Source organism: Bufo bufo, chromosome 1 (genome assembly GCF_905171765.1).
Source record: "Bufo bufo chromosome 1, aBufBuf1.1, whole genome shotgun sequence".
Classification (NCBI taxonomy): Eukaryota; Metazoa; Chordata; class Amphibia; order Anura; family Bufonidae; genus Bufo; species Bufo bufo.
The window spans coordinates 806,108,609-806,132,315 of record NC_053389.1 but is presented as its reverse complement, the minus strand read 5'-3'; the positions used below and the strand labels follow the sequence as shown (position 1 = coordinate 806,132,315).

Genomic DNA, 23,707 nt, shown 5'->3' with positions numbered 1-23,707 from the left:
GAAATTCAGAAAGCACCTACAAGCTGTCTGACATACACATTTATACCTCAAGTGATTTTTATCTTATCGTCATTTGTGATGTTTTATCCTTTTGTTATTTAATTTCTGTACAATTTACGTATCTTGTATGACATTTTAAATCTTTTAACAATTGAGAACTGTTATAGTAGTAGTAATAAAGTAATTTGCTTTGAGCAGTCCTCCAGATATTGAGTGCCATATCTTTATTTATTATTTTTACAATTTATTAATCTTTTGGTGTTTTTGGAGTTAACACTTAGATAGTGAGCACCTTTTCTATCCTACGGATTGGTAGAGCCACCCCATTCTGTGAACAAAGATTAAACTGCCTTCATCACACCAGAAGGGCTATACCAATATAAGGTGTTACCCTTTGGTCTGCATGGTGCTTCTGCCACTTTTTAACGGCTCATGGACATTGTACTTTGTCCACATAGTCGGTACGCTTCGTCTTACCTGGATGATATTGTCATTCATAGTACCGACTGGGAAAGTCATCTACCAAAAGTGCAGGCTGTAGTGGACTCCCTTAGGAAGGCTGGACTGACGGCTAACCCAAAAAATTGTGCAATAGGGTTAGAGGAGACTAAGTACCTGGGGTATGTCATTGGATGCGGAGTTATCAAACCCCAAGTAAATAAAATAGAGGCGATACAGAATTGGCCCCAACCTGTCACCACTAGGCAAATAAAGTCGTTCCTGGGAATGGTGGGCTATTATATGAGGTTCGTTCCCCATTTTTCCACTTTAGCGGCTCTGTTGACAGGGCTCCTGAAGGGACGGAAGTCCGTGATGGTCCGCTGGAATGACCAGGTGGAAGAGGCTTTTTCCGCATTGAAGTTGGTCCTGTGCAGGTCACTGGTTTTGGTGACGCCCAACTTCAAGAGGGAGTTTGTGGTACAGTCCAATGCCTCTGAAGTAGGCCTCGGAGCTGTACTCTCTCAGGAAATCAATGGGGAGAAATATCCTGTTGTTTTCCTGTGCAGTAAACTTACCCCAGCCGAGACTAGGTACAGTATAGTGGAGAGAGAGTGCCTGGCCATCAAATAGGCACTCGAGTCTCTCCGCTATTATCTGTTGGGGAGAAAGTTCCGTCTGGTTACCGACCACTCCCCCCTCAAGTGGATGAGCCAAGCCAAAGAGAGGAATGCTCGGGTCACCAGATGGTTCTTGTCGTTACAGAACTTCAAGTTCTCAGTGGAACACAGGGCAGGCCACTTACAGAGAAACGTGGATGCCGTGTCCCGGGTACACTGTCTGGAAAGTGTTCATCCCCTCAGGGTTGAACAAAGGGGGGAGGTATGTAGGGAGGGGCAATGGTCCGTCGTTGATAGAAGGCATGTGTCACCGAGGTTCCTGGCCTCGGTGAAGTAAGAGCCGGTATTTTCAAGTATCAGCGGCAGCTAGTGCTGGTTGACATGTTGCTATTTTAGTATGGGTGTAAGTTGATCTGGGCCGACTCTTACTTGGAGTAGCCAAAGTGCTGGGTGGGTGGCTTCTCCCCACGCTCCAGGTCAGGTCTTTACTGGCCTATATTAAACCCAGCCAGCAGTCTCAGCTGTGTGTGGATTACTCCTCTCTGACAGTGGAGCGCTGTCAGTCCCTGTGTGTTTTGGGATCTCAAAACTTGTGCCGTGCAAAAGGGCTGGGAGCCGCATGCTGAGAAACAGGCCCCTAAAGCCTGCTGTGGACCACAGGTGGAGAAACTGCAAACCAGGTGAAAGTTCTTTGTTCTATGGACTTTTCATCGTGTGAACAAACACCTAGACTGCAAAATGTCACCTTTTGTTTTTCCTTATGTGTGAATAAAACACTGAACTGTTTAAGTTGAAGACTTTGTGGTTGCCTCTATACTGCATCCGCTAGCTTGTCTACCAGAGCAAGTCCCCACACTATATATAGCAACTCATGCCTCCCTCTTTTTCCCTCCAATCTCTTTTCAGTGCTGCGATCATGCGCTATATTGTGGGAATAATGGTGGCAGCACTCCGCTAAAGTGCACCCTGGTATAACCGTCGGAGAGCATATGTCTTGCTCTAGCTGGCAGCAACAGGTGCGTTCCACTGGCCGTAAATGGTGAGTTCCATTCACCGGAAGTTATGAGTGGACGCACTTGGGACGCAGTTTTGGAGCGCTGTATTAGCTTCACACTCCGGAAGTGGGCGGACTTTGCACCCCATTCACCGGAAATAGGTCACTCGGCGCGAATCTCAGTCGCCGGGTAAGGGTATTTAAATCAGCCGACAGCACTATCCTCTCCTGCACAATCATATGCAGGTCAGGCGGTAGACGCTATGGGGCCATTTTTCATGTGAGTAATCTATCTTGTGACCCATCCATCTGGGTCAGTAGTTACTTTTGTGACAAACTTTTTATATATTTCTGTTCACTTTGTAGGTAGTATCTTCCATCCACTTTGGTAACATGTAAAATGCTGTATCAAATATCACCAAGTCGGTTTGATTTATCTTTAAAGAGTTAAGGTGGTAGGGATATCCAGGGCCTATCAGGTTTAGGCATGTGGTCAGAGTAATCCCACCTTCAGGGGTTGTCTCCGGGCTGAGGCTATACTAGCGTCTGTATAGGGAAAATACCCCCAGACCTATACCTCACCCATTTTTGCCTTCACTTTCTGCCCCTAGCCCTCCCACTTTTTGGTTTTTCCTTTTTGTTTTAGTTTTGTTTCGTTGGTAGCGATACTTTGATCTTGTATCTAGTGGAATCAGATATATATATATCGTACCTGTTTTTGAAATATTGGGTATATGGGTTGTCCTATTGGTGACCTTCAACTATAGGTTCCGTTTTTAGTACTGATTCAATAAAATATGATGTTTTAAGGGTCCTTGTTCTCTTTCTAGTAATTACTTTATTCTGGTTAGGACACCACTATTATCTATGATACCTTCACTCTGTGTATTTTGATTTACACACTTTAGTTTGATTTTATACTTTGCACGCTGTTAATTATGAGTAAACCCCTGACATGCTAAGCCAGCTCATTTTTTAATTAAAGGGAACCTGTCACTGTGAAAATGCAATGCAATCTGCAGGCAGCCACAGTTTGGGTTTATGAATAGAGATAATATAACACCTATTTTGAGTTGGTATGTGGAGAATTGGGGTTGGAAAGATGGTCAATGCAAGATGATGGAGGTTTTAGAGTCTGGAGTATTAGGGATCACAAATAATAATAGTTCTATTTTTAATTTAATGGATCACGTTTGGAGAGAAATTAAAATAATTATGGATATTAAGGGATTTATAGATGTTACAGCCATATGGAGTAATATTAATTTGGGGGAAATTCAGAAAATTAAGCATTATGTGAATTAGGACAAGTAATGGAGTTTGTTGGTCGTCACTATTGTTTGAAGGGGATGTGTTGAAAGATTTTGAAACATTGAGGAAAGAATTTGGGATCTTGAATAAATAGTTTTTAAGTATTTGCAATTGAGGGATGCAATTAGTTCATCACAGTCAGATATTCAAAAATCTAAAAAGGCGCCTATGGAAAAAATAAAACCGTTCCTGGATAATAGAAAAGAAAATGGGAGCATTTCAAGAAGATACAAACTACTGCTGAAAATGAAACAGGATAAGATCAAAATGTTGGCTAAAGATAAATGGAAGAAAGATATTGAAGGGTTATCAGAAGAACGGTGGGGAGATGTATTAAGGAAGAGGGCTGTGGTCTCAATGAGGGCCTCTCATGGGGTCTCTCAATTTTTTTTCATTCATAGATTGTACCGCTCCCCAATGCTGCTTAAAAGGATGGGTCTGAAATCCTCGGATGAATGTCCCAGATGTGGTATGGAACAAGCTGGGCTTTATCATTGTTTGGAGATGTCCTAAATTATTTTGTTATTGGTCAGGGATAGCAGATACAATTAAAAAAAATTATGGGAGTACAAATAAAAGGAGATCCAGTGGCTTGTATATTGGGAGGTACAGTACAGTTTCGGGTTTTCTAAAATGGGTAAGAGAGTACTCTGTAAACTCCTATTCCAGGCAAGACTTACTATAACTAAAAAAGGGTATGAAAAGGACCCACCCTTGGTAGCAGATTGGAAGAGGTCGGTGGAGAATATGATAAAGATAGAGAGGATAATATACAATAACTGGGGAAAGAAGGATTATTTTGATAAATTTTGGAAATGTTGGCTGAATAATAATGTATGATTATGAGGGGGGAAATAATTAGGATGGTTATTGTTTTTTTTTTTTCTCGCTCTCCTCTCTCAGGGTTAGCTTGGGTGTGGGGAGGTAGGGTAAATAGGGAGAAAAATGAAAAAAATTTTGGATGTCTATTTTGTATATAAATTTAAAAAAATATATATATAAAAAAAAATGGTCATCTCTTGTCACCTAAACTCCCTCTGCACAAAAAAAAATCTTCTTCCCATCTGTAATAATAAAATATCAATATAACATACCGTACATTGGAACTAGAGATGGACAAATTTCTAGAAATTCTTTTCGGGTCCAATTCTAATGAATTGGTCAGCAGAATTATACAAATAATTTTGACCCGCATCGAAAGTGCTCAGTTTGCCCTGAAGAGTCGTGGATGAGACCTTGGGTTCTCCTAGGACTTTATCCAACCCCTTTCATGCCAAAGAAGTAATTGGAGCACAAGTCAGTCCCATCAATGTCTTGTAACCAATTGTCCTTAAGCTATGACATAGGCTTTTGCCTGAACAATTTCGTGTTTTGGGTCCATCACTATATGTCCATGTCCAGACCAGCATATTTGTATGCATGCATATTCTTACCGACTAGAATCCAAAATAAAGGCAGTCTCGAAGGTTCCTTCTTCATAATTTGGTGCAGATCCATTGGAAAGGACGAGATGCAGCAAGGTCTCTGAAAAACATGGCTGCTTTCTTCCAGAAACACTGCCACGTGTGTCCATAGGTTGTGTGTGGTATGACAGCTTAGCCCCATGCCCTTGAAAAAACCTGAGCCCATGGACAGATGTGGCGCTGTTTCTGGAAGAAAGCGGTCTTGTTTTTCCAATCCTGTACAATTCTAGGTCCATGCAAGTTTTTTAAAAATGCAGTTTTTGACTTCTAGGTCTATTTCAATGGTCATTTCCACTACAATGACAGCAACGCGGTGGTGGAGTGCAATCTAGAGGTTGCCGGAAATGACGTCTGCAAATATACGGATCCTGTTAGTGGTGACACGTGGCAGTGTGTGAGACCTCAGAAGATGCCATGCAGTTCATTGGTCTTTCACTCAATGGGAGGATACCGCAAAGTGACCAACGCCCTGGAGGACTCTCTACTGAGCGGGTGAGCGACACCCTTTTCATGAATCTTTGTAGATCTTTATGTCTGTCACAGTGGATGTCTCTGAGGGTCAGGTATTCTTCGGCACTCAACACAAATACATGGAAATAGATTTTTTTGTGGATGACAAAATGAACTTGAGCAACCAGTGTCAGGCAGCTGCTCTCAGGTCAAGCAGAATTACAAAATGCATCAAATAGATGGTGGACGAAAAAAAAATGTACCCAGAAAATACAGTTTTGGGGTAATTTAAAATGACTATGTACCAAAGCTCCCACAGAGGTCCATCTAATGATCCTCACATAACCCGGCCCATAACTATAGCAAGGGGGCATACACTACATCTCAAGGGCACAAGGTTTCATCGTCTGCATAGATTGGGATTCTTTGCTTTAAAAACGGGAAACTATGGAAGTTTGCTAGATGGGGTTTTGCCATAGTTAATCCAATAATTTAAAGGGGTTGTCCCATGAAAAATATTTAACAGTTTTCTTGGATCTGAATATTTTTGTAATCATATATAATTAAAAATCAAGTATAGCCACCAAGTATTTCAATAAAATGTATCTGTAAAGCGCCACCTGCTGTTTGTTCTTTTTATTTCTCTATCCATCGCAGTAACATCACTGAGGTGGTCGCACATGCTCAGTTCCATCCTTCAACTACCACCAGCTGTACCTACTGTTAGAGGATCTCAGAGACAGCTGCAGCAAAAAAGACACAATCCTGAAATGTGATAGTGAGAAAGCTGTGGCACAAAGGACGCAGCTCTAAGCTGTGATAGGGAAAGATGCAGCAGAAAAGACACCCCTTTCTGTGATAGAGTTGCTACAGGAAGAAAACTCCCCATGAACTGTGATCATAAAATACACACCCTGTAAAAGGACACAATCCCTGAGCATGCTCCTTACCAGCTTGATATAAATCTAGCAGAGCAATGAAAGGGGAGATCTCTGGATCCATGTGAGGTACAGGGCTGGTTCTAGCTTTGTTAGAAAGAGATTGTCATGTCCTATGTGAGATCTGATTTTCATTTTTCACATCAATCATAGGAGAACCCCTTTAATGTAGATGCCTTCTTTGAGAAATATATAATATTTCAATTTGGGTCAAGGATCTAATAACTTATTGTGCCATAGACATTTTTTTCTCCTAAAATAGAGACAGTTGTGACTACCTTAAAACGGTTGTTTGGACTTCCTGGTGGAATGAAAATTGCATGTGCACAACTAAGGAGACCCCACAGAACCATTCCCACCGGTGGGTCCAGTTGGGTCCCCATCCAAGCATCATTGACACCAACTCTTCTTGTAAGATTCAGAAGAACAGGTGACAGACAGCCCTAGACTGGGTCACCATCAGCTCCCTCTCTATGAAGAGGATGTTGTCAACAGATCTAAAGTGTGATCAGCATAGCAGGCTACATGTAAGGCTACTTTCACACTCACGTTTGGTGCGGATGCGTCATGGATCTGCACAGACGGATCAGTTCAGATGATACAACCGTCTGCATCTGTTCAGAACGGATCAGTTTGTATTATCTTTAACATAGCCAAGACGGATCAGTCTTGAACACCATTGAAAGTCAATGGAGGACGGATCCGTTTTGTATTGTGCCAGATTGTGTCATAATAAACGGATCCATCCCCATTGACTTACATTGTGTGTCAGGACGGATCTATTTGGCTCAGCTTCGTCATGCTGCAGCCAGCGTTTTGGTGTCCGCCTCCAAAGCGGAATGGTGACTGATCGGAGGCAAACTGATGCATTCTAAGCGGATCCTTTTCCATTCAGAATGCATTAGGGCAAAATTGATCAGTTTTGGACCGCTTGTGAGAGCCCTGGACGGATCTCACAAACGGAAACCAAAACGCCAGTGTGAACGAGCCCTTACTTGTATAGATGCACATGTATACACACCAAACAGTCCCTGCAACTCAGTAATCACTTCTGACTGAACCGAGGACAACCCCAGGACAATAGTGTGCTCAGCCTCTACATACTCCAGGTGGCCTTTTCTGGAGATATCTGTCTGGGTACACAATCTTATACACTGCTCAAAAAAATAAAGGGAACACAAAAATAACACATCCTAGATCTGAATTAATTAAATATTCTTCTGAAATACTTTGTTCTTTACATAGTTGAATGTGCTGACAACAAAATCACACAAAAATAAAAAAATGGAAATCAAATTTTTCAACCCATGGAGGTCTGGATTTGGAGTCACACTCAAAATTAAAGTGGAAAAACACACTACAGGCTGATCCAACTTTGATGTAATGTCCTTAAAACAAGTCAAAATGAGGCTCAGTAGTGTGTGTGGCCTCCACGTGCCTGTATGACCTCCCTACAACGCCTGTGCATGCTCCTGATGAGGTGGCGGACGGTCTCCTGAGGGATCTCCTCCCAGACCTGGACTAAAGCATCTGCCAACTCCTGGACAGTCTGTGGTGCAACGTGACATTGGTGGATAGAGCGAGACATGATGTCCCAGATGTGCTCAATTGGATTCAGGTCTGGGGAACGGGCGGGCCAGTCCATAGCATCAATGCCTTCGTCTTGCAGGAACTGCTGACACACTCCAGCCACATGAGGTCTAGCATTGTCTTGCATTAGGAGGAACCCAGGGCCAACCGCACCAGCATATGGTCTCACAAGGGGTCTGAGGATCTGATCTCGGTACCTAATGGCAGTCAGGCTACCTCTGGCGAGCACATGGAGGGCTGTGCGGCCCTCCAAAGAAATGCCACCCCACACCATTACTGACCCAATGCCAAACCGGTCATGCTGGAGAATGTTGCAGGCAGCAGAACGTTCTCCACGGCGTCTCCAGACTCTGTCACGTCTGTCACATGTGCTCAGTGTGAACCTGCTTTCATCTGTGAAGAGCACAGGGCGCCAGTGGCGAATTTGCCAATCTTGGTGTTCTCTGGCAAATGCCAAACGTCCTGCACGGTGTTGGGCTGTAAGCTCAACCCCCACCTGTGGACGTCGGGCCCTCATATCACCCTCATGGAGTCTGTTTATGACCGTTTGAGCAGACACATGCACATTTGTGGCCTGCTGGAAGTCATTTTGCAGGGCTCTGGCAGTGCTCCTCCTGTTCCTCCTTGCACAAATGCGGAGGTAGCGGTCCTGCTGCTGGGTTGTTGCCCTCCTACGGCCTCCTCCACGTCTCCTGATGTTCTGGCCTGTCTCCTGGTAGCGCCTCCATGCTCTGGACACTACGCTGACAGACACAGCAAACCTTCTTGCCACAGCTCGCATTGATGTGCCATCCTGGATAAGCTGCACTACCTGAGCCACTTGTGTGGGTTGTAGACTCCGTCTCATGCTACCACTAGAGTGAAAGCACCACCAGCATTCAAAAGTGACCAAAACATCAGCCAGGAAGCATAGGAACTGAGAAGTGGTCTGTGGTTACCACCTGCAGAACCACTCCTTTATTGGGGGTGTCTTGCTAATTGCCTATAATTTCCACCTGTTGTCTATCCCATTTGCACAACATCATGTGAAATTGATTGTCACTCAGTGTTGCTTCCTAAGAGGACAGTTTGATTTCACAGAAGTGTGATTGACTTGGAGTTACATTGTGTTGTTTAAGTGTTCCCTTTATTTTTTTGAGCAGTGTACTTCAGCAGTGCTGTGGTTTCTACACTCCTGGTCTCCACTTGCTGTTAGCTGCCCTGGACATCTGGCTGGTTTTGACACTTTACTTGTGATATTCTGAAATGAGACCACAAGGCTGTAACTTTTCTTCTCATGGCTTCAATTCTCAACCTAGCTTCTTTGGCACCTAGGCTCTAGATCAGGCTACTCACCAAGTCTCTGCACACATGTGCACACACTGGAGCAATATTCCCTGCCCACTTGTCCTGGATGTTCTGACCCAGGATCTAGTGCCCTCTGCTGGAATTAGAGGTTACTGCTGTGAACCTCTGTCTAATGTACAGCCCAATATGGCTTTGAAGTTCTTCATATAACTGCTAGGCTACTTTCACACTAGCGGCAGCCTTCTCAGGCAGGCTGTTTAGGTGGGTGAACAGCCTGCCGGATCTGTGCTGCCGTTAGTGCAGTTTTATTCCGGCCGCCTCTCAGCGTGCACTAGCAGCAGCACCATGCCGGAGAAGGCTGCTGCTAGTGTGAAAGTAGAATTAGGGTACTGATCCAATTACATACAGTAGATGTCCTACAATATTGGTGGTTAATTTGGATGTATATGTGGAGCTATAACCCTACACATGGAAACTGGTTAGCTTAGGCTGATGGTGGTAGACACGGCCTCGTAATGATATTTCTCATTATTCTAATTATTTATCATTTTCTCCTTTAGTTCTGTCACTGACAAGACTATACCTGGTTCAGTTCCTCCGATCAACGTCCAATCAGATCAGTCGTTTTCTGGTAAGGTTGGAGACCTCAATATTATCTAGTTTTACAATCAATTACTCAGTTCATACCCGTGTTCCCTTGCCTTTGGCACCAGATATGCAAATGAAACAGAAGAGTCCAGTAGGCGGGATTATGTAAATGGTCAACTGCTTAGTAGTGCTGTCTTCCAAAAACCTCCTGAGATCTCATGCTGTCCCATTTATGGGAAATTAACGTATTCTTCTCAGTGGTGTCCTCCAGGATTATAATAACACAGCTGCTTTCTACAAAAAACAGCTCCTTTCTATCTGCAGGTCAAGTGTGGTACTGCAAGTCCATTCACTTTAATACCAGACACAACCCATGGACAGGAGTGTTGCTGTTTCTGAGAAAAAAATCCATGCTTTCCTAATCCTTGAGAAGCTTTGTAAGGGGCAACAATTAAGCGAGGAGGAGGAGTAGATGAAGGGAACCAGATCCACAAAGTCCAATGGCTGTATCTTTTGGTTACTTCAGCTATTATTGATGTTGGCACGTTGTATTTAGTTCATTGTGTATTTTTCACACTAGCATTGCTTATCAAGACTGCTGAATTGTTATCTTAGCACGTCAAGGCTGGATTCATACGTGGCATCAGACGTGCAGACTTTGTGGCTGATTTGCCCAGGGTGTAAAGTTACACAATGTGTGAAGCCACACTGTCACAAGGAGGAGGACATCAGGAGACAAACTGAGCTAAGTGGCATCATGATGCAATGGTAATGGTGCCGATCAATCCTTTCTTTCCCACCTCAAACCTTAAAAGGAGCCTGTCAGCAGTTTTGACCCTTCAAAACTGCTGACTGCACTATATAGGTGAAGAGGGGATTCATGCCTGAGGTGATGTGCATGTTGCATGATTAAGAAGTCCAATTTTTGATCCCACCAGGGCCACAATCAAAAAAGTGTTGTGGAGGCGGTCCCTTCCTGTTCAGTGCCCTTAGTTCTCTGAACACTTGGCTACCCATCACAATTACACCTTATGGTTGTCCTACACATTAGATGAATGTTGACCAGACATCTTGGGGGTGCATGGGGGTGTGCCTGATCTTCTTTTTCGGATGGGAAACAAGCTTGTTGTCTTCACACAGAGAAGAAATGCATGCTTGGACTTGGGTTAGGAGTAATAGATGTCAGGACATGTTCAAGGCTACATGTCTAAGGCCACATTCCCATTCTAAGGCCACTGAAGAACACTATGGTGACAACTGATCTGAAAGCCCTAGGTTCCAAACAGGACCGTTGTTGCATCATGATATCCACACCAACTCTCACTCTTCTTGTGAGTCACAGTAACCTGAGTAAACCTTACCTCATCTCTAACCTTCACTTCTCCCACACTCTTGCAGAACTCATCTCTAAGCTCCCCAGCTGTAGACCTGGTCAAGAGTCTCTCCAGCCATCTGGATTCTATTATGAAGATACTTGGACATCATTAGCGTGCAAGGGACGTCATTTTCCTGAGCCTTCAAGCGCCTTAAACTGTCTTAGAGGAAAAGACATCCATATGTTTGGGGACTCCACTCTGAGGCAGTGGTTCGAGTACCTGGAGAGGTTCATACCTAGTAAGAGCTTCACATTATATGTCAGACTTTAAAGGGTATTTGTCAGATTTATCATTACACTCCTAGGACCGGACTATTTTGGGCCTTTGGGACCAAACAATTAATTTTTCTCACCTTTTCATTGACTCGTCTGTTATGATCTGTGGATGAGGATCCACTGTGCCAACAACCAGTAGCGGTTGGCTCCTGACCCACTGGAATAAGAGACATCAATGTGAAGCACCAGGGGGTCAGGCAATACCAGGGGAAGACTGTGAACTTAAAGTGGCCCTGGAAAAAAACCTAAAAGTGGCACCATGTTAAGGGTGGGTCCAAATTGACTGAAAGTAGGGCAACACAAGTAGGCGGGGCCGACACATGCAGGCAGGGACAAGAGATGTAGGCAGGGCCAGCAATACTATAGTGCAGCAAAAAATACTGCCGCCCGCTACAGTATTCAATTGTGAGCATGGCGATAGAGTTGAATTCAGAAGGACACCTACGGCCGCAAACCAGGTGCAAAGTACCTGATGCTCTCAGCATTAATTAATGCTAAAAACATCTGATCGTTCTGCACGAGGTGGGTTCGGGTGGCCCCCTGCGCATTGGCCCACCAGGAAATTTCCTTGTAGGGTCTATGTCCAGTCCACCCCTGGGCAATACTTGTAGTCAAGAAACAGGCCGAGGTCAGGGCAGGCAGCAAGAGTCAAAGTCCAGGAATCCAGCAGCAGTCGGTACACAGCAACAAACAGATTATAGCTCTTTTAGCAAGGTCTAGCAAAACCAGACAGAACCTGTAGATCAGGCAATGGGTGGGACAAGGAGCCCAGCATACGTAGGGGAGTTAATGAGTTCATTGGAAAGCAGCACACAGAGCAAGGAGCGGATGGTGTAACCCCTGAAACAGAGTGGAGATACAATGAACTGGGCTCCTATTAACACATACACACACAGGACAGACACATGGTGAGTGGAGCTGTGGACACGAGCCACCAGTGGAAGAGCATCTCAAGAACCATCATCTTATTTTCCTTTTTCCTTTATTTTTGATAGACAAAGGGCTCAGGATGAGTTGTAATTTTTATTGCCATCATTTTGGGTGCATATAATCACATCTGGTAGGTAATTCAAATTTTATTCTATGATATCAACTTTATTGTTTTGTTACCTTTTAGTGCTTTTGTTGAATAAAAGCATGTTTTATGAAAAAAATAAATCATTTTAGTGTTTCCACATTCGGAGACCCGTGACAGGTTGCATTTTTTGGTACCACGTCCATCCATCATGTCTTTTACAACTGGGCTACCAAGAATGACTTGGTGAAATCGATCATCCCTCTTAACTTAAAACCAAACTCCAACCCCGCCATATAACCATTCATCTTACTCACCGACCAGCCCTCCTCCCTACAATGGCCCACGAACGTCAACAAAGAAAATTCTAACTCCGCCATCCCCCTGCCCATATCACCACACCACGCCTCCCAGCAATGCCATGCTTTCCAATACATAGCCCACATACCAGGCATCAACGATGCTTGAATGAGCCCCATTACGGTTCCTCCAACAGGTCCCACAGGCATGCTGGACACTGCAATCCCACTACTTCTGCCTCCGGGGTCAGCCTCCTGAAACGATCCCACTGCAAACGAGAAAGGACGTCAGCAACACAGTTCTCCACCGCTGGCACATGCACCACCACCATGCAGGCATTGAGCGACAAACACTCCAACACCAACCGTTGAAGGAGCCATACCACTAGTGGCGACGAAGCCGACAAACCGTCTATCGCCTGAACTACCCCCAAGTTATCGCAGTGGAATCACCCCACAGCAAAACCGCTAACACTATTGGAAAGAGCTCAAACAGAGCCAAATTCTTTACCCAGCCTTGCTCAATCCACGCAACCGGCCAACATCCAGCGCACCATTGACCCCCACAAAATGCCCCAAAACCAGCACCTCAGATGGGTCAGTAAACAGTTCAACATCAAACGAGTCTATAACCTCTCCCATGAATAGCGAGCGACCGTTATACTTCTGTAAGAAAGAGCTCCACACCAGTAAGTCCGCTTGCAATTCCTTCCCCAACTGAATATAATGGTGCGGGGCTACCACACCCGCAGTCGCCCCAGCCAAACGCCTGCTGAACACTCTCCCCATGGGCATAATCCGGCACGTGAAATTAAGTTTCCCAAGTAGCTACTGAATCTCATGTAACTGCAGCTTCTTCGCCCGTAAAGCCCTCGCCACCTCCCTTTTCAAATCTACCAATTTTTTCTCCGGCAATCTATACTCCATTCTCACAGAATCAATCACTATCCCTAAAAAACTCAATTCCGTTACCGGACCCACAGTCTTTTCTGCCGCCGGCGGAACCCCAAACAGCTCAAAAAGTGAACGCAATGTTTCTAGCAACACTGCACACACTTGCGACCCCGGGGGGGCCTATACACAAAAATTCGTCCAGATAATGAATCAGAGATTCACAACCTGACGAGTTCACCACTGCCCATTCAAAAAAAATAACTGAACGTTTCGAAATAGGCACACGACAGGGAACACCCCAGGCAAGCAACGATCAACGAAAAACCCCCCATCCCAAAAACACCCCAACAAATGTTGACAATCCGGATGCACTGGCAGTAACCTAAACGCTGTTTCAATATAAGTTTTTGCTAGCAACGCACCCCTCCCATAACGCTTCACCCAGGTAACCACCGCATCAAAGGAAGTATACACCACCGAACACAGTGCGGGGTCTATACCATTATTGAGTGACGATCCCTTAGGAAATGACAGGTGGTGAATAAGGCGAAACTTGTTCGCTTCTTTCTTGGGGACTACCCCCAGCGGAGACACCCGTAAATCAGAGAAAGGCGGCTCCCAAAATGGGCCCGCCATCCGCCCCAGCGACACCTCCTTGTTTAGCTTCTCCGCCACCACATCCGGATGCTCCTTTGCCGACCGCAAGTTCCTTCTTAACAACACCGCCCCCCGGCCCGAATGGAATCCTAAAACCAACAAGAAAACCCTCACGAATCAAAGCCGCAGCTTCTCTGTTGAGGTATCTAGCGAGATGCGACTCCATCTTTCCCAGCCGCATCGGCGTCTCCCCCTTTGCTATTAGAATCGCCCCCTTTTTGTCTACCGCCCTTAAAGCATCTCGCCGCTCCATGATTCCCCCCGCATCCGGAGCACTCGTGCTTAAACTTACATTTAAACCCAAATCAACAAACTCCTTCATTAAATGCGAAACACAAGCCTTTTGCGGATGCTGTCGCCAGGGTTGATGCTTGTGTGAAAGGGGCCATAGAGGGAAGGCTGTCAATCACTGATAGGACCACCTCCTCATAAAGGGAAGGCTGTCAATCACTGATAGGACCATCTCCTCATAGAGAGAAGGCTGTCAATCACTGATAGGACCGTCTCCTCATAGAAGGAATGCTGTCAATCACTGATAGGACCGCCTCCTCATAGAGGGAAGGCTGTCAATCACTGATAGGACCACCTCCTCATAAAGGGAAGGCTGTCAATCACTGATAGGACCACCTCCTCATAGAGAGAAGGCTGTCAATCACTGATAGGACCATCTCCTCATAGAGAGAAGGCTGTCAATCACTCATAGGACCACCTCCTCATAGAGGGAAAGCTGTTAATCACTCTCCTCATAGGCCTCTTTCACATTAGCGTGACGGATTAGGTCCGGATGCATTCAGGGTGCGTTCAGTTAAAAATGTGCAATTTTGCAAGCAAGCTCATTCAGTTTTTTCTGCGATTGCGTTCAGTTTTTTTTCCTGCGGATGCAATGCGCATTGATGTGTTTTTCACGCGCGTGATAAAAACTGAAGGCTTACAAATAACATCTCTTAGCAATCATCAGGGAATAACACATCGCCTCCGCACTTGCTTGCAGATACATTGCGATTTTCACGCAGCCCCATTCACTTCTATAGGGCCAGGGCTGCGTGAAAAACGTAGAATACAGAACATGCTGTGATTTTCACGCAATGCAGAAGTGATGTGTGAAAAACAGCGCTCATGTACACAGACCCATTGAAATGAATGGGTCCGGATTCAGTGCGGGCGCAATGCGTTCACGTCACACATTGCACCCGCGCGGAAAACTTGTTTGTGTGAAAGGGGCCATAGAGGGAAGGCTGTCAATCACTGATAGGACCGTCTCCTCATAGAGGGAAGGCTGTCAATCACTGATAGGACCATCTCCTCCTAGAGATAAGGCTGTCAATCACTGATAGGACCGCCGCCTCATAGAGGGAAGGCTGTCAATCACTGATAGGACCATCTCCTCATAGAGGGAAGGCTGTCAATCACTGATAGCACCACCTCCTCATAGAGGGAAGGCTGTCAATCACTGATAGGACCATCTCCTCATAGAGGGAAGGCTGTCAATCACTGATAGGACCGCCGCCTCATTGAGGGAAGGCTGTCAATCACTGATAGGACCGTCTCCTCATAGAGGGAAGGCTGTCAATCACTGATAGGACCATCTACTCATAGAGGGAAGTCTGTCAATCACTGATAGGACCGTCTCCTCATAGAGGGAAGCCCTCAATCACTGATAGGACCATCTCTTCCTAGAGGGAAGGCTGTCAATCACTGATAGGACCGCTTCGGTACTGTGTTACCAGTCAACTTCAGGTTCCTGTTTTAAAATGTTTGTAAAGCCCAATGTTATTCACTAAAGTCTTGCATGACTTTGGACTTAGCGAATTTTCCTTCACCGAAGCACATACATTTTAATGCTCCACAGAAACAGGTCTATGTACAGCACTAAAACGTAGTTTTTGAACGAATCGACTTTGGATATTGGATCCGAAGCTTGATTCGCTCACCCCGAGCCCCCAGTATTAAAAAAGTTCCATTAGTGGCCCTCAGTATTAATAATGCCCCATTAGTGGCTCCCAGTATTAATAAGGCCCCTTTAGTGGCTCCCAGTATTAATAAGGCCCCATTAGTGGGCCCCTAGGATTAATAAGGCCCCCATTAATGGCCCCCACTACTAATAAGGCACCCATTAGTGGCCCCCACTATTAATAATGCCCCATTAATGACCTTCAGTATTAGTAATGCCCCAATTAGTGGCCTTCTGTTTTTTTCCCCATCCATTAGTGGCCTTCAGTATTAATAATGCCCCATTAGTGGCTCCCAGTATTAATAAGGCTCCCATTAGTGCCCCCCAGTATTAATAAAGCACTATTAGTAAGCCCCAAGTATTAATAAGGCCCCAATTAATGGCCCACTATTAATAAGGCACCCATTAGTAGCCCCCATTATTAAAAATACCCTATTAGTGGCTCCTAGTATTAATAAGGCCCCCATTAGTGCCCACCAGTGTTAATAAAGCCTCATTAGTGGCCCCCAGTATTAGTAAGGCCCTATTAGTGGCCCCCAAGTATTAATAAGGCCCCGATAAAGGCCCCACTTTTAATAAGGCACCCATTAGTGGCCCTCATTATTAATAATGCCCCAATAGTGGCCTTCAGTATTAATAATGTCCCATAAGTGGCTCCTAGTATTAATAAGGCCCCTATTAGTGCCTTCAGTGTTAATAAAGCCCCATTAGTGGCCTCCAGTATTAATAAAGCACTCATTAGTGTCTCCCACTATTAATAATGTCCCATTAGTAGCCTCCAGTATTAATAATGCCCCATTAGTAGCCTCCAGTATTAATAATGCCCCATTAGTAGCCCCCAGTATTAATAATGACCCATTAGTAGCCCCCGGTATTATTAATGCCCCATTAATAATGCCTCATTAGTGGCCCCCAGTATTAATAATGCCCCATTAGTGGCCTCCAGTATTAATAATGTCCCATTAATGGCCCACAGTATTAATGAGGCCCCCATTAATGGCCTCTAGTAAAATTAATGCCCCCATTAGTGCCCTCCTGGTATTATTTTTCCTCCATTAGTGGCCCCCAGTATTAATAATGCTCCCATTACAGGCCACAGAATTATTAATGCCCCCTTCACCACTCTTCTTGTGCAAAAAATAAAAAAATAAAGCTCACCTCATCGATTTGGTTGTCCTGCTGCTTCCAGTCAATGCTGCCAAACGTCCTCACACTGGAGCGCAGGTCCTTTCCTGTGTGCATTCAGTGAGTAGCGAGTGTTCACCGCAACAAATGGATGAGGCGGTTTTATTTTTTTAACACAAACAAAAGAGGGGGAGGGGCAAAGGCTCCACTAATGAGCGCTCAGTAATGGAAGTGCTCATTAGTAATAGTGCACAGGTGGCAACTCTACGCACGGCCCACACAGAGCCGTGTGCCCACAGAGAGGGCTCTGAGTGCCCCCTCTGGCATGCATGCCATAGGTTCGAATGCATACAGCTAGTATTGACTGATGACAGCTGTATACATTTGTTTGCAGTCCGCTCCCGCTAGTGGTAAATATGTGGTGGCAACAAAGTGGAAAAAAAACACTAATTTGCTATTTTTATACTCTTTCTTACATCATTCACTATACTGTATGAATATGTTAAGACTATAACAGAAAGGCGGTGAAAGAGAGATGATTTGAATTCATATTCATATATATACTAGCAGAAGGACCCGGCTTTGCATGGGTATCTATTTTTTTATTTAACCCTTTCAGGACCAAGCCATTTTTCACCTTTCTGCCCATGCCAATTTTAGCAAATCTGACATGCATCACTTTATGTGGTAATAACTTTAAAATGTTTTTACTTATCAGGCCATTCTGAGACTGTTTTCTCGTCACATATTGTACTTCATGAGAGTGGTAAAATTGAATAAAAAAATTTCATTTTCATTTATAAAAAAATACCAAATTTACCAAAAATTTCCAAATTTAAATTTCTCTACTTTTATAATAGATAGTAATAACTCCAAAACGAATTACTACTTTTAATTCCCCATATGTCTACTTCATGATCAGATAATTTTGTGAATGACATTTTATTTTTTTGGGGACGTTAGAAGGCTAAGAAGTTTAGAAGCAAATCTTGAAATTTTCTGAAAATTTCAAAAACCCACTTTTTAAGGACCAGTTCAAGGTCTGAAGTCACTTTGTGAGGCTTACATAATAGAAACCACCAAAAAATTACCCTATTTTAGAAACTACACCCCTCAAGGTATTCAAAACTGATTTTACAAACTTTGTTAACCCTTTAGGTGTTCCACAAGAAATAATGGAAAATGGAGATAATATTTCAGAATTTAACTTTTTTGGCAGATTTTCCACTTTAATCAATTTTTTTTTCCAGTAACAAAGCAAGGGTTAACAACCAAACAAAACTCAATATTTATTGCCCTGATTCTGTAGTTTACAGAAACACCACATATGTGGTCGTAAACTGCTGTACGGGCACACGGTATTGCGCAGAAGGAAAGGAACGCCATATGGTTTTTGGAAAGCAGATTTCACTGGGATAATTTTAAGCTGCCATGTCACATTTGAAGACCCTAGAGTAGAAACTCCTAAAATTTACCTCATTTTGGAAACTATGGGATAAGGTGGCAGTTTTGTTGGTACTATTTTAGGGTACATATGATTTTTGGTTGCTCTATATTACACTTTTTGTGAGGCAAGATAACAAAAAATAGCTGTTTTAGCACCGTTTTTATTTTTTGCTATTTACAATATTCATCTGACAGGTTAGATTATGTGTTAATTTTATAAAGCAGGTTGTTATGGATGCGACAATACTGAATATGACTACTTTTTTGGTTGTTTGTTTCAGTTTTACATAATAAAGCATTTTTGTAAAAAAATATTTTTTTGTGTCTCCATATTCTGAAAGCCATAGTTTTTTTTTCATTTTTTGGGTGACTGTCTTATGTAGGGGCTAATTTTTTTCGGTATGAGATGACGGTTTGATTGGTACTATTTTAGGGCATGTATGACTTTTAGATCGCTTGCTATTACACTGTTTGTGATGTAAGGTGACACCCCACTGTCTGCTGAGCTGTGTATCTAATCCTATCCTGTGTGATACTGTCTGCTGAGCTGTGTATCTAATCCTATCCTGTGTGATACTGTCTGCTGAGCTGTGTATCTAATCCTATCCTGTGAGATACTATCTGCTGAGCTGTGTATCTAATCCTATCCTGTGTGATACTGTCTGCTGAGCTGTGCATCTAATCCTATCCTGAGTGATACTGTCTGCTGAGCTGTGTATCTAATCCTTGCTGAGCTGTGTATCTAATCCTATCCTGTGTGATACTGTCTGCTGAGCTGTGCATCTAATCCTATCCTGAGTGATACTGTCTGCTGAGCTGTGTATCTAATCCTTGCTGAGCTGTGTATCTAATCCTATCCTGTGTGATACTGTCTGCTGAGCTGTGCATCTAATCCTATCCTGTGTGATACTGTCTGCTGAGCTGTGTATCTAATCCTATCCTGTGTGATACTGTATGCTGAGCTGTGTATCTAATATACTATCCTGTGTGATACTGCCTGATAAGCTGTGTATCTAATCCTGTTATGTGTGATACTGTCTGCTGAGCTGTGTATCTAATCCTATCATGTGCGATACTGTCTGTGGAGCTGTGTATCTAATCCTTTCATGTGTGATACTGTGTGCTGTGTATCTAAGTCTGTGCATGTTGTCGTGTAGCCTTAGCCTAAAGCTGACTTATAGCAGTGAAGAAAAATGGCTGGGTTGTTATGGAAACCTGGAGTAAAACTGTGTGTATGTGGAGACTACGAGCCTCTGAGCTTCTATTGGCTGATATGTGACATGTGACCACGTGCATGGCAGTTGGGGGCTTGTATTGGCTAATGCAGGTCATTTTTTGGGGAATATCTCAGGAATGGTACGTCCTAGAGAACTGAGACCCGCTCTAAAACCTTCCTGGACACGTGATGTACCTGTATGCCAAATTTGATCGGTCCAGTCATTTGGTCACGCACAAAAAACAGACAGACAGACAGAAACTAATTTGTATATATATAACAGACTAGCAGAAGGACTCGGATTCACACAGGTATATTTCATCTATTTCATTTAATGTTTCTGTGTGTCGTTAAAAGATATCGACAGTCTCCCCATAACAGTGACCTCTACAGCACCCGCCCTTTATACAGTGAACTCCACAGTTCCCCACCCCTTAACACTGACCCCTCCCCCACAGTGACCCGCCACTTTAAAATGGGACCTCCACAGCAGCCCATCCCCTTAACTTTGACCTTCACAGCAGCCCTCCCCTTTAACAGTGAGTTTCACAGTACCCTAATCCCTTGACAGTAATCTCCTTAGGGGCCCGCCCCCTTAACAGTGACCTCCACAGTACTCCACTGCCTTAACAGTGACCTCCACAGTACCCTGCTGCCTTAACTTTGACTTCCACAGCAGTTGCCCCTTAATTAGTGGCCCCTGCCCCCTTAGCTGTGACCTCCACAATGTCCGCCATTTTAACGGTGACCTCAACAGTGCACGCCACTTTAACAGTGACCTCCACAGTGCCCGCCCCTTTAACAGTGACCTCGACAGTGCCCGCTTCTTTAACAGTGACGTCCACAGTGCCCGCCTCTTTAACAGTGACCTCCACAATTCCCACCCCTTTAACAGTGACCTCCACAGTGTCCTCCCCTTTAACAGTGACCTCCACAGTGCCCGCCTCTTTAACAGTGACCTCCATAGTACCCACCCCTTTAACTGTGACCTCCACAGTGCCCGCCCCTTTAAAAGTGACCTCCACAGCACCCGCCTCTTTATTAGTGACCTCTACAGCATTCCTTCCCTTTAACAGTGACCTCCACAGTTCTCTCCCCTTTAACAGTGACCTCCACAGCGCCCTGCCCCTTTAATGCTAGGGCTACATGACGACATGTGTCGTGCGACATTTTGTCTCAACAATTTTTATAATGATAGGCTATGGTGTCGCACTGCCACTGCGACACGTCAGTCACAAAAAATCCATCCAAGATGGATGCATGTAGCAGCGTAGTTGTGCTCTATGTGTCGTGCGACTTATTGTCGTTCTGCAGTCCTAGCCTAAAGCTGACCTACAGCAGTGAAGAAAAATGGCTGGGTTGTTATGGAAACCTGGAGTAAAACTGTGTGTATGTGGAGACTAAGGGCCTGCGAGCTTCTATTGGCTGATAAGGGACATCTGACCCTGTGTATGGCAGTTGGGATTTGAAGAGAAAGACTTGCAGGCTTGTATTGGCTAATACAGGTCATATTTTGGAAATATCTCAGGAACGGTACGTCCCAGAGAGCTGAGACCCGCTCTAAAACCTTTCCGGACACCTGATGTAGTTGTGTGCCAAATTTGGTGAAGATCGGTCCAGTTGTTTGGTCGCGCATAAAGAACTGACAGACAGACAGAACGACGTCCAGACAGACAGAAACTAATTTTTATATATATAAGAGATACATATAATGTATGTATATAATGTCATACAGATGACCTAGCACAAGAGGAACAACAATAATGTAGATTAGAAGATTTTAAGTCATTTATCAAGGTTTGTATCACAAAGGAGGCCATATAGATGACAGAGAACTGCAAGGTGGACCTCAAACTCACATCATCTCTGGTCATCCCCAAATAACCTCATTTCAGTACAACAGGGGAAGGGGAGCAGAAAGTATAGAACGAAGTAAACGGATCCATAGCAGCCAAGCATCTCTCATAGACAGAATGTTGTCAGATGCTCCGGCTGAAATCAGTGGAATCCACCAACAGAGTTCTGAGGTCTATAGGTCTCTTTTGACTAGAAAGGTATATAGATCACTTTGTAGAGGTTTGTTTTTACCTTGACATGAACGGTGAAAAACCTTGAAAAGTCCAAGAAGGTGAATATTTTTATGAAGCTGTTTGTTTTTCTCCATAGGTCTCAAGAGGATAGACTTGCATGTTAATTACCAGTCGGGTCCTCTGATAGCCGTAGATGCTGACGCCGGTCTGGTCATGCGATGGCGTGCCCATGGATTACCTTTAAGGACCACCAAGACCATGATGTCTGACCTCCACTACGAAGCAGCTCACTTGGCTGGTATCGGTGGGGGGTCCCACACTGTGATAGTGATGACCCTTTGGGCCCACTTTACCTCCTACCCTTTGAGGGTTTACTTAGAACGGCTGGAGAGAGTCCATCAGGCAATCTCATCTCTTCTTTTTCGAAGCCCTGAGACGACAGTGATCATTAAATCTGCCAATACGGGTTATAAGTCAATATTTGGCAGTGACTGGTTGTCTCTTCAGCTGGACATTTTACTAAGGGCAGTCTTCAAAGGAATGGAGGTCATAATTTTGGATGCCTGGGACATGACATCCTGCCACTATCTTCCTGACAATATCCACCCAGGACCTCCAGTTATCAAGAACCAGGTGGACCTTATGTTGTCTCATATATGTCCACATTAATGGAGAAGAGACACTTCTACAAGCCTACATGATGGTCACCTGAAAGGATTCTCAAAAATGTTTGTAACGCCCCAGAGGTGCATTAGCACCTTCGCACTCCTCTACTATCTCCTATGGTTAACCAGATGACATCCCCTGTATTAATTTCCAGGGCCTACAAAATGTGTATTCCCATTTTCTTGTTTTGTAACTGTTTAAGTGTAATTTGTCTGGTTCACCAGCAGATGGCGGCATAAATGGCAGAGCTATTTTTCCTAGAATGGAACCCTTCTTTTCATTCTAGTTCTCTCTAGAGAGGGAGGAGTTTAGTTAGTGAGGAGCATTCTAGAGCACCCCTGCGAAGGGAAAGGAGCAAGTCCTCATCCCTGCTGGATGAGCCCTAGCCAAGCCAGCTGGAGCACCTTAAGCTCAGCTGGATCCAGAGGCAGAAGCCTTAAGCCTCTGAAGCCAGGAATGAAGTTCCCTGGACAAATCTAGAGTCAGACTAAAGAAAGAAGTTGCAGCATCCTTCAGAAGAAAAGATTCCTATTTAATCCTGTTAGCACAGCAGAGCCAAAGAGCAACAGATGTAGCATAGCCAAGTGTGTTTGCCTGCTAGAATTTATGCCAAAGCCTGCTGGTAACCAAGACAATGCTTGTAAATCGTTTGGAGAATAATGTATTGAAAGTAAATCTGTTATCGACTTCAACATAAGGTCTGAACTCAAGTTATTTCATCATCCCCTTCCTCCACTACCCCTTGCTTTGCTTCACACGACCATGCCTGGGATTCCGGCGTATCCAGGTAGGAGCACCGTGACACATGCATCACCATTAGGGACATTTAGGCCACCCTACACCACTCTGGCATTCCCTACACTGGGTACCATATCACTAAAAGGGGCTCTGTGCCCTTCTTGCTTCAATGCAACTGGCATCACGACAAACACTTATAACTTCTTAAGGGGATCCCATGTACGTTGACCCCATGTGCTGCATGTTCACATCTTAATATTTATTGTACACTACATTTTTCGGAAGGATCTATCATATGTGAACATTTTTGGGTTGCTCATGATTTGCTACATGTTGTCTC

General features: G+C 44.3%; 1 protein-coding gene across 3 annotated transcripts in view; it reads left to right on the top strand.

Annotated features, from left to right (window-relative positions):
* Positions 1-22,733, top strand: part of LOC120986537 (NXPE family member 3-like) — a 58,739-nt gene extending 36,006 nt beyond the window's left edge. For 2 of the 3 annotated variants that reach the window (XM_040415164.1, XM_040415165.1), the window contains exons 3-6: positions 5,098-5,318; positions 9,652-9,722; positions 11,078-11,293; positions 22,100-22,733. In XM_040415164.1, coding sequence (XP_040271098.1) covers positions 5,098-5,318; positions 9,652-9,722; positions 11,078-11,293; positions 22,100-22,632 — 1,041 coding nt within the window. In that variant the 3' untranslated portion in view covers positions 22,633-22,733. Of the gene's footprint in view, positions 1-5,097; positions 5,319-9,651; positions 9,723-11,077; positions 11,294-12,325; positions 12,391-22,099 lie in introns of all 3 variants that reach the window. The other variant, XM_040415166.1, reaches the window with a different exon arrangement.
* Positions 22,734-23,707: the final 974 nt, after the last annotated feature.